The following is a 12,133-nucleotide window of genomic DNA, read 5'->3' on the forward strand; positions in this document are numbered from 1 at the left end:
CTGTTTACACAAACTGGATTTTAGTATTGTTTCTACTTTTAATATCAATTTCTAAACAGATTGCCACATCTGCAATAACTTCAGTCCAACATGAGAATCTATTCTGACAATATAGTTTAGAAATAGTTTAAGTAATTAAGTGATATATTATTAAGTCATTATCTCAAGAACACTGATTATGAAACTATAGAGTAGAGAGAGGATAAGGCTTATAGATACTGTATCTGAGCACACAGAGAGACATTTTTACACACAACAACAAACCTCAGATTCATTTGCATTAAAGGCGATGGGCTCTGTAGGGATCCCCCCCCACAACAGAGTGAAAGTCTCCATGTTGCTTCTGCCCTTTGTGATCTCAGCAACCGTGACAATGGTGTCTGCACCATAAACCTCAACATGAAGAAGTTCAAAATCTCCTGCAGGCAAAAAAAGACAGCTGATCAATTCATTTATTGCACTTCTGCTGATAAAACTACAAATACAATCAGGTACACATATACCATACAGTGTAATAGTCAGTTACAAACATGCATGTGAATGAAGTGTAACAACCACACAAATGCAAAAGCATCCAGTTTTTCTGTGACTAGTTATTTTCTGTCTCTTCATACCTCTGTTAGAATTGAATGTGACTGTGTAGTGAGATCCTTGGCTGTCGTCCTGTTTGGTGACCTGGACTGTGTCGGGTTTGATGGACCAAAGTCTGTTTAAGGATGCTTCCACCATATCTGCTGAGGCGCTGACTGGAATTGGCACTAAAAAAGAGAAAAAAAAACCCCATAGTTTATGAACAAGCAAAATGGCTGATATATACTGCAATTTCTTTAGATTAGAGATTACAGGTTTTACTTTCATAGCTTCCAAACATGTATACAGCCGTGATATTTTAAGGTGAATAATATGCAGGATACACATATTTATACCAAATAATTTCAAGGACCATAGATGAACATAAGGGCTTGTTTACTTCTTTAGATGAGAGCAACACAGATATAGCGATTTTGGTGTTTATTTGTGGCTGCTGAACAACAGTAGTTGTACTTTCATTATATTAATGTGCAAAACACAAATGCAACAAATTATTATTTTTTAAATGAATTAAATGTAAAGCTCATTACCTGTCATTGCACCTCCGTAGCTGAGACTGAAGAAGGTGCTTCCACAAAGAGGGCTGGTACAGTTGCTGTTAACGGTAACCCTCTGGACCTCTTTGACTGTAGCAACACCGCTGGGCCAGGAATCAAAGGTCACCACCTGGTTAACAGTGACAGTGAGTAAAGGTGGGGTACAAAAGTGAGAAACAGGTGTAAATGTTGTACCCACTTTACCTCAACTTTTTATAATTTATAATTTCCTACATTCTTCAAAATGACTTAACAAACCTTGGGGAGCAAATGTGAGTTATAATAACATCAACATGAGGGTGAAGGGAGCAATAATTTAGCAATAATGCTAGCATTTTAACAGCAGGAGAACACAAATGTTTCTAGCCAAGAAAAGCAGCATTCGTTGCTTAAAATGCAGTTAAGGTCTGCAATGACTACAGACATCTGTATCTCTGCCTCTAGAAAATGCAACTGTGAAGCTCAAAACCGCCAGAAAGAAGGTCAGAAAAAGCCCTAACTTATCAGAGGAAAGACAGAAACCTGTTCATGCTTAATTGTCATTAGCTGCTTTTAACAGAAGTGTTTAAAAATGCATTTTAGAGAGCACAGTAATTCATAATAGTTAATTTCTTTTAACTGACCAAAGGAAGCTTGAGAGGTGGAAAATACCGTTTTTTTGTTTCACCGTAAACTCAGTATTGCCAACTTGGCGACTTTTTCCGCTAGATCAAGTGACTGTTTGGACCCACTTAGCGACTTCAAATTTAGCAACTCAATCAGACCATTTGGGGAAAAGATATATATATATATATATATATATGTTATAATTCACTCCCATACATGGCGCTAAGACTAATCACAGTTGACGGCTCTTTTGCCATCAGCCCGGGGTCTCTTACCCTCTTTCCTCTTTCATTGTGCAGTATTGTAGGTGTGGGATAGGCAAGAGGAGAGGAGACGCTGCTCAAGACTGGAAATAGGGTAGCTGCTAACTAGCTCTGGTCACAGGCTAAAAAGTCTGCTACAGTAACAGCTCACTAACAGCTAGGATAGTTTTTTTTTCTAGGTGTCTGCTGAAGTTATAGCATCACCCTGGTTCTCTCGTCAAAAAGTCAATGGAAATTTTCCATTGGATTTTGGATTAGTACAGAAAATAGGCTCTGTGGTAAACAAACGTTTATAAGACTTACAAGTTTATGTTTATCAAGATAATCTTCACAAATGAACACTACTTTTATGATTGTTTTTAAAGCGTAAATGCAAATGCCAGTAGTAAATAGCTAATGTTAGGCTGTAGGCTACACAAACTACACATCAGTCATGTCTGGCATGATGACATTCTTTAGTCTCATTTAGCCACTTGTTAGCAACAGTCATTTTCAGGACATGTAAAGTCTTTAAAATGTACAAGTGGTGTATTTACTGACATATCTTATGTTGTAGAACAAAATGTGAAAGTCTCTTGAGCTTGGGCTAACCACCGACCATAATTCAGGCATTTAACCAAAATCCCTTTCAATAAACCATTGAATTTAAGATGAGGGATGCAGGAGTGCTAAAGGGACTCATTCCTGCACCATTCTATTGTTTGTTTTAATTCACACAACAACTGAAGCTTAAAAAGTTACTGTATGTGCTGCACTATTTCTCGATCAGGAGCATCCTTGGCTAGAGCATTGTTTCCAGTATTTATGCTAAGCTAAGATAACAGTCTCCTGGCTTTAGCTTCATATTTAGCAAACAGATAAGTAAGTGGTGAAGAGCTTCTTCACATCTAACTCAGCAAGAAAATGTCTAACCATTCCTTTAAGTATGGGTAGGCAGATAACCTGAGATGTGCTGTGTTTAACAGAAGCCAAAGGTTAACATAAGGTAAGCAACTACATACCTGTGTTTCATCATACACGTCATATTCAGCCACAATATTCTGAACCTCGTTGATAGCATGGTACGTCTGGTCTTCTGTAAAGGAACTCTCCCCTTCGAATAAGCCAACGTTGAGACTGGCTGCGCCTCCATATTCTTGCTGCAGAATTTCAATGTAGTAGCTACAGGACAAATAGTTTATTAAATCATTTTCAAGGGAAACTATAAGTTCACAACTATGATGAATACGGTGTGCTATGAATTAATGAGCAGTAGTTTTTAAGAGCTAATTAGAGCCACTAGAGTCATACTTACTGTTTTCCTGCCTCTAGGGCCAGTACTTCAGATTTTTGTGAGTCCCTTCTCATGAAATTTGTGACATAACCTGTCTGATACGCAACTTTAACCTGAGGTGGAGGTTATTAAAAAAAAAAAAAAAAGGAAGAAAAAAAATGAGCAGGAAAGATATGAGGATTTTATCACAAAATAATACAACATCTAAATTTCTTGAATTATCTTTGTTTGTTTAAGATGGAAACATGGTGTGATTTGAAACCAGTAACGGATTCATTTTGATTCAAACTCTTTTCATACCTTGTGTTCTGGGCGGCTGGAGTTGCTAAGGTAGAGCTCACATCGGTCATCACAGTGGAGGTACATGGTGTAGTTGGCACTGGCTGGAGGGACGAAGAAGCCACTGACTTTTGAACTAAAATCATTAAGGTCAAAATCAAAGATGTGGGGCGTGGAGTTGATCTGCTGTGTCCAGTATCCAGTTGTGTTCTCATTGTAGCCCCAAATGTCAGTTAGGTATCTGGGTCTAGTCTGGTTCCACACCTCCATCTTCAAGCCTCTTCCACCTGGGTTAAAAATGGAAATAAATGGTGGTGTATCAAAATAAGAGCTGAAACGATTAGTTGATTAATCAAGGAATCAATGAGTCGACTAACAGTAGATTAAAGGTCCAGTGTGTAGGATTTAGCAGCAACAATTATTGAGGTTGCAGTACTGAAACTTCTCCATGTGCCAAATGAGCAGGAGAACTACAGTGGGGATGAGAAAATGCAAATGGTACTGTCTGATGATGGCTAAGCTTGAGTAATGACGTTTAAAAGTAGCGGGCTGATCCACGGCTAAAGTGCCTTGTTAATATGCTGTTGAGCCTGTTGTCTGCAGCTGTTAATCTAACTTTTCACTGTGGCTGTTTCTGCTTTTACTCTTCCTCCCTGTGATATCAGTAGACTCTTTTTTTATTGAGGCAAAGTTGCTGACAAAGTTCTGCTAATTTGGTGATTATCACACTCCATTTCCTATAAATTTTCATATTCTATCAATATTCTATAAACAAATTCTTCAAAATAAAAGTCCCCTGTTATATTGAGTAAAAGCTTTTATTGTGAAGCAGCAAAATAAGGAAACGTTGAGTTTTCATCAGCTGTAACTTAACATAACTCCTAAACAAATGAAAGCAAACTTGAAACAGTAAAATAAAGCAGATATCTTGAAGTACAAACAGGGACCCAAGAGAGAAACTAAACTATAAACTGCAGTTCAGTTAGGAGCTATGAAAGCACTGAGAGCTGAACATACTGAGACTTTCAAAAAAAAATGTTTTTCTCTTTGGTCTCTTGTGCAGACAGACATGAGCTGAGTCTTGCAACACATGCTTTATTCAGGGGAAGTAATTGGGTCATCAGGGGTTGGCTGCAGTTGATGAGATGGTCCATGTCGGGTGCATCTCACACAGCTCAGCATGTTAAAGCTCACATAGTAAATATAAATCTGTGCTGCATGGTTTGACTCAGCCAAAATTGCTAATTGAAAACCCCTAAAATACATACTGATTCCTTTTTCCAGGTGATTATAAACTAATGAAAACATAGTTATGAATATCATATATAATTGATGCCCCTAAATCCTTTACACTGGACCTTTAAACTATTTGATAATCTTTTATCAGTCATTTTTTAAGCAAAAATGCTGAACATTGGTTACAGTTGCTAAAATGTGAGAATTCACTGCTGTTATTTCAAATTTATGATAGCATTAAATAGTTTTGGGTTTTGGATTACTGGAAGGACATAATAAGTCATTTGGGTTTTCTGAAATTATATTGGGCATTTTCCACTATTTTCTGACATTTTATGGACAAAGCTATAAATGAATCAATAAAGAAAATAATCAGCAGAATAATCACATGTGAAACTATAGCTAGTTGCATTTCTACGCAGAAATTATCATTCAACAGATGCATGGCAAACTGTCCAACTCCTAGAAAATATAAGGAGTAAATGTTGAATATATCCACAGGTGTAAGTAGTGTTTGTAGAATCCAACATGAACACAAGCTTGTAGTTGGAGCACTCTTTTGCATACTGCATACTTGAATACATCACATGGAGCACTCCGGAGCGATAACTTTTCTGACGCACTTTTCTTACAGTCGAAACTATATAAAAAGCAAGGAATTTATACGCTTACTGTTTGATTTCAGTCAGCCAAGATGACCTTAAATGTCTACCTTGTTTGTTTACCAGTGTCTGTATCTGCTACTGACATCAGCTCTATAAAAGTCTTTCGCATGACATATGATCAAAAATATGTTTTGATCATCATAAATATGCTTCTGTCACAATCAGATAACAGGTTATCTTGTTACAGTACACAGCACACCAAAGCCTCCACCAAAGCCTCTAGGTGTGATGAACTGTGACAAGTGATGGGATCATCATCTTCCAGACAGAGATAGAGAGATGCTTTGAATTCTTCCAGTGGCTGAGTTGTCAGGTGGTGTTAATACTTTGTTTTGAATAATGCTACCACACAATGACAGATCAACAGGATGGATCAAGAACATTGGTTGCATCACATCAAAAGACAAAAGACCAGAAGGAGAAGAGGTGTGTTCTGACCTGGGTAGACTGTCATGTTGTTGTTCATCGCGTGTTTGGCGGTCCTGCACGTAATTCTGTCATCAGAGACACTCTGGATTTCACACGGCAGGCCTGAGGAAAACACAAACATCAGTGACTGACAGCAACTCACAGTAACAAACACAAAGACACAATAGCACAGACACAAAGTACAGTTGTTGTAATCATCTTCTTGCGTGTTGCGTTGTTCCATTACCTCTAGTTATTGCAATGTCCATATTTTATCAATTTATTTGTGATATTTTGTTTCATAATATTTTGTCGTTACATGTTTGGTTGTTAGTGTTCTATTTTATATTAGGCCTATATCAGTGGTTTCCAACCTGGGGGTTAAGAGATCCTTGACAGGAGAGGAGCCAGAATAAAATGTTTGCCACACAAATTAATCTTTGCCTCCATTCTACTAAGTAAATACATAATTTTGCTTCTCTGGGCTTCAAAAAATAAAATAAAATAAAATAAAATAAAATAAAAAAATCCCTCTTTGATCACAACCATGAATGGGGACAGTTTGGATTTTTTCAAGTGAGGCCATATGCAAGAGTTTGTTTTAACTGTTGTGTGACTTGAGTGTTTTAAAGGGGTAGTTCAGTTTCACTAAAGTCACGCAATAATTAAAACAAACTAACACATTCAAACCCCATTTAAAAAATCTGAACTGTCCCTTTGTGTGTCAAATTTTCATAGAATTTCTTAAAAAACCTAAATAGTCTGCTGTACAGATGATCAAAATTTGGAACCATTGTTGGATGTTTTTAAGATTTCTAACTTTAAAACATTTTTTTGAGGACATGAAGGTCTGAAAAATCTGATTAGGTCAGTTACATGAATAGGCATACTTAATTTTTGGACTTGTGCACTGCCACTTGAAATTGTATCTCTGGGTTCTGTATCTGGTTATATTAATATCTAGTGCCATTTTTACAATGTGAATTGTATGCTTGTTATCTGTTGTACAACCATTGTTATGTAACCATCTATAGTATATGACTCTTGTCCTTTTCTGTCTTACTTTAAGAATGAAATGCAATCTATCACTTTATCATGGGCAATCAAGCATTTCAAAATCAAACACTTCAAGCACTTTATCTTGGACAGCCAGCAATAGCATCTTGCACTTTACCGGACATTCAAGCACTTCAAGCACTTTATTATGGAGAGTCAGTTACAGCATTTTACACTTTACCGGGCATTTTTGCAATAATAATCCAGTACTTGCATGCACAATTGCCACTTTATATGGACCTTCTGATATGATATTTTGTGGATTTTTTATGGACTTCCTAATATGAATGCACATGCACTTTAAAACTGTACGGGCGCAATAGAATTTCATTAACTATATAATGTTGTCCCCAGCTCAGCTACACTGTCAGCACTGTCATTATCATGTCTTCTTGTTGCTATGCCATGCCTTATTCTCCTCTGTTATACTTCTACTTGCTTTGATGTCCTTCCCTTTCTCTCTTCTCTTTCTCTCCCTGAACACCTACCTGCCAATGGGACAAGGGATGGAAATTAGCCACTTGGCTACAATCTCTTACATATTTACATTGTTAATGTTCATTAAAATGTTCTGTCCCATTTTCAAAAATAAACAAATAAATAAATAAAATAAAATAAAATAAAATAAAATGAAAATGTGATTACATGCCAGATTGTACGATTGTGTCGAAAAGCGCCGATTCATTCCTTTCCTGTCAAACATGTTCTTTTATTTTAAGTCAACAACATTAAATGATGCATGACATCTGATGTAAGAATGTAACAGCTCACTTGTCATGGTCTTTTGTGTCTCTCAGCTTAAAAAGATTCTTGCCTGTCTGTCGTGCGACAACTCTGTTTTTTTTTTTTCAATTTGTTTGTTGTCGAAGCGTGCACAGCTTCTGTTTGTGTTAAAGAGGATTATCACCATTGCACGCCTTTAGGCCCCAACAATGGGTTAGGTTTTGTTTTGTGGAAATGCGTCACATTCGTCCATTCATGCTCTTTGAGCTCTCTGTACTGTGTGAATATATCAGAAAAGTTGTCACGGAGTTGGAAACTGGCTTCAGCTGGTGAGTGGAAAGTTTCCATTCTGGTTACCTGCAATAAGAACACGTGCTGGGTGATCAGTTTCGTCGAAATAGCGACCGTGGATCGTCAACAGGGTTCCACCCATGACACTGCCCGTGGATGGGGAGACTCCTGTCACCTCTAAACCAGAGACATAATAAACACTTCACTGTAATAAGAATAAATACTACAGATAAAGTACTTTATGATGAACCAACAACACAGTCTCACAGAAATACGTGAACGACCTCTTAACAATGCATTATGCAGCAGTTTTTTTTTTCCGCTGTGAGGGTTCAAAAGACAGAGGGATGTCGTATGCTGTAAAGCCCTCTGAGGCAAATTGTGATTTGTGATATTGGGCTTTATAAATAAAATTGAATTGAATTGGGCACGAAATGTGTTAAAATTATATGCTGGCAACACACAAATCATACTAATGCAAAGTCTATTACAAACTGTTGCAGCTTCGTTGTGAAACAACTGCAGTTTGGCTAGGTTTAGTGAACATAAAATACTTGGTTAAAGGTCCAGTGTGTAGTATTAAGGGGCATCTGTTGGCAGAAATAGTATTTAACAGTTTTCACTGGTTTATAAGCACCTGAAAATAATTGTGTTTTCGTTACCTTAGAATATGCCGACCCTGTCACAATGTTTTTACAATAACCTTCAGGTAGAAAACCTCCTGCATCACATACATAAAATATAACAGCGCTGAGGACCTCTCTGACTTTGCATTGGCATTGTTTTCATGCCAACGCATAATTTAACACATTTCATGCAGACAACTATGCAATGCGCTGCTAAGATTTTGTGTCTATGTCACGTCATGTATTTCTATGAGACTGGACTGGAACAAATGTATTCCTGTCCCTGTCCCCTGTCCCGTACCTGCATGGGTCTGAAACATGGAGAACTTGTTCAAAGCTGAAACCATGTACAGGTTTTGTTCTGGTAAACTCCTAAGGATTAAAAAAAAATCATATTATTACAGTTGTTTATATAATAACATTGTTGTTTATTGAAACAATTTGTCACCAAGAGGAAATCTTCAGCAGCTGTCTCTTTCTCAATATCTATGCATTTTTCACACAGTGCTCAGAGAACAATAAAATTATAAATGTCATATTAAAACTTTAGACTTAAGTTCAAATGTAAAGGCATACAGAAATTAGAGTTAACATTAAGACTAATGATTTAACTGTGGTTTACCTTCCATAATCAGCATCATGAATGAAAGTTATGTTTTGATGCCCTGTTGGAAACAAAACATAATTATTAAAGGACAGGTTGTACAGTTTCAAAATTGACCTTTTTTTTAATTGTATATTTAGAGCAGCTGTAATAATGAACAAAAACAACTTACCAATGTACGTCCCCGTTATTTTGCAGCTCACTTCTCCATAAACAGAAGTTTCAGAGTCCAGTCGTAGGTGATATCTATGGAAAATATTTGAAAACATTTAATACTGTAATCTAAATTTATAAAAGTATTTATTTAAGTATTTTTCTTTTAAACACAACTTCACACAAAATATTTCCCTGCAAGTGAAGTTGTGAGATAAATCTAAACTTGAATTCATATATTTAATGTCTAAAGTGTGGTGCATTTTGTTGTGTTTTTACTGTTATTTTATTTAAATGTAATCTACAATTAGACAAATTACTTACAGTTCATCTGAATTCGGTTGGAGCAGCTCGCATGGCATCCCTCCCATGTAGGCTCTGCAATATAAAAAAAAAGATCATATTCACTGATCAATTACAAGACAGAGTTTGTATCCAAACAGTATATTTTAATATTTAAAGACACTGGTAGTTGATGAGTAAGCAAATAAACCTCTTCTGCAACTCCCAGTCTTACATTATCTTAAAACAAATGAATAAATGTCAGTGAGATCACTTCAACTGTTGGGTCAGTCAGCCTTCTTTAGTAGGATATTGACACTATACCGGCGTCATACAGTCAGCAGCTAGACATGTCACTTATTTAATAAAATAAATATTTTAATGCTTGGATGAGATTAGATATTTTATAGCAGTGATAAGCAATTTATGGCTCTTGGACCAAATCTGGCCTGCAATTGGGTGCCAGGTGGCCTGCTGGCCATTTTCTATTTTACAGTGACAACCGACTGATTCACACTAGGATTTTTTTTTTACTCTGAATATAAATAATATAAATATAAATATAGTGCCTGAGTGAAAAAAACTGTAAAATGATGGGCGACCATCACCCATTGGTTTGTGTATCCCTGTTTTAAAGCCTCCAATTCAGCATTTCTGGCTAAGATGAGTGAGGACAGCAAACACTGAAAGGATGAAAACAGGAGATTCATTTATTATACTGGTAATATTAATAATGCTATTAACTGACCCGGCCTCCTGTCATTTTGCACAAGTGGCCCCAGGGCAAAGCAAGTTGAGTATCCCTGCTTTACAGTAATATGAACATTTTAAGTTATTTGTTTTATTTTATTAATACCTCAGAAATCTGACATTGCGGCCATTGGAGCTCTTCTCAGTGTTGCTTCCATACACATTAGTGTAGATCCGTCCTCGCACTGTCACCACGGTGCCTGTAGTGATTTTGAGGTGGGTTAAATATACAGCTGAAAATGGACTCTGTAAATGAACTGCACGCTATAGATATAAAGATATGTACCTGGGGGACCACTGAGTGGACTCAGCTTGGTGATAGTAGGCGTGCGATACCACACAGTCTGAGAAAAGTTATAAATAGGAATGGTTAAAAAAAAAAAAAAATCCAGATTTGACTGCAGGATGAATTGATTTTTAAGTGAAGGTATCTGTGATGCTTGAGCTGCAAACTTACATAGAAGCTGCAGCTGCCTGAATTGGGCACACCATTGCACAAATTGCTGTTAGGGATGGGAACACCGTCCACACTGACACGGACCATATAGTGATCATTCGGCATGGGTCTGTGATGGACAAAATGAATCATTTCAGATAGATATACGCATGAAGTGACTTAAAAATGTGTTTACTTAAATAAGGGTCCCCTTGGCCTGTAAGGCTACCTGGTGTAACATGTGATCCGGTTGCCATGTGTTGAGTCTCTCTCCACATCACAAGGGATTGTCCTGGTATCTGACACAAAGGTCACACGGTTGCCAAAAGTGTCGTCTGCTGGATTGAGCTGGAACTGGTTCTCCTGGGCAAAACCTGAAAAAAGAATAAATGCAAAATGTTTTTGCTGGATAAAGGAAGTATACATACAGACTAAAAAGTCCTGGAGGATTTTGTTTAGCATCATGACAACTGGTGAAGTTAAGTCCCACAAGGCTGGGGTATACGTAGACAATATTCTGATATTTTTGACCTAATCCCTTCGCATTGATATTGCAATGATCTTGTAGACTGTTGGTGCTTTCAGAAAATATTTACAAAAGATTTAAAAACTTTATTTTCATTATGCAAGCATAACAGAAATGCAAACGTGTCATCCTAAAATGGTGCATTAAAAAAAAAGAAAAAGAAAAAAAAACACACATATTTGCATATAGAATAAGGCACAAATGTGAGAGATTATAAACGGTCATTAATAAAATGTAAACAATATAACTACAAAATATAAGCAATTTTAAGTATAAAAAATATATATGTAAAAGCACAACTGATGAGAGTACAAGCATTAACAGCAGCAGCAGCAAAGTCCAGTATGTGCGGTACACAATGTACACAATCAGATCTTTGATAAATAATCATCATATTAAAAGTTTGGTTTGAGGTCCTCCCATTGGAAATTTTGAGCATCAAACACTTCATTACCTGCTTTCTGGTGAATTTTTCTGCAAACATTAATTCATTTTCTGCTTCAGTTTATGGTGAAAATGTCTTATAAAAGGCTTTTGCTATTTTCATGTTTTTATTGGGGGGCGACAAATCAGGCTGTTCACACAAACTGTTCTGATGTTTTCCTAAGAAAAGTGGATGCATGCAAAGATGTACATCTCCCACGTAAGCATGGGCCAGCAATTCGTGAATAAACCACATATTTTGGAAGTTTGCAATCATGTGACCAATACACTGACGGGAGCAAATAAAGAAGCGGCCCAAGCAGTCTTGTAATGAGGCGGGTTGGAGGTGGAAGGGTCACTAAACCGTGGACTTACCCCTAAGACTTTACCCAGGAGATGCGTGTTT

The 12,133-nt window shown here is 36.9% G+C and overlaps 1 protein-coding gene across 1 annotated transcript in view; it reads right to left on the bottom strand.

Annotated features, from left to right (window-relative positions):
* Positions 1-12,133, bottom strand: part of LOC125904520 (fibrocystin-L-like) — a 63,565-nt gene that overhangs the window by 50,201 nt on the left and 1,231 nt on the right. The window contains exons 4-19 of the mRNA XM_049601980.1: positions 11,008-11,152; positions 10,800-10,908; positions 10,629-10,686; positions 10,449-10,542; positions 9,635-9,688; positions 9,330-9,403; positions 9,176-9,218; positions 8,855-8,925; positions 7,994-8,104; positions 5,888-5,980; positions 3,570-3,835; positions 3,291-3,382; positions 2,998-3,157; positions 1,122-1,257; positions 615-758; positions 265-419 (exon numbers count right to left, since the gene is read on the bottom strand). Of these exons, the coding sequence (XP_049457937.1) occupies positions 265-419; positions 615-758; positions 1,122-1,257; positions 2,998-3,157; positions 3,291-3,382; positions 3,570-3,835; positions 5,888-5,980; positions 7,994-8,104; positions 8,855-8,925; positions 9,176-9,218; positions 9,330-9,403; positions 9,635-9,688; positions 10,449-10,542; positions 10,629-10,686; positions 10,800-10,908; positions 11,008-11,152 (1,805 nt within the window). The remainder of the gene's footprint in view (positions 1-264; positions 420-614; positions 759-1,121; positions 1,258-2,997; positions 3,158-3,290; positions 3,383-3,569; positions 3,836-5,887; positions 5,981-7,993; positions 8,105-8,854; positions 8,926-9,175; positions 9,219-9,329; positions 9,404-9,634; positions 9,689-10,448; positions 10,543-10,628; positions 10,687-10,799; positions 10,909-11,007; positions 11,153-12,133) is intronic.

This window comes from Epinephelus fuscoguttatus, linkage group LG17 (genome assembly GCF_011397635.1).
Source record: "Epinephelus fuscoguttatus linkage group LG17, E.fuscoguttatus.final_Chr_v1".
NCBI classification, from domain to species: domain Eukaryota; kingdom Metazoa; phylum Chordata; class Actinopteri; order Perciformes; family Serranidae; genus Epinephelus; species Epinephelus fuscoguttatus.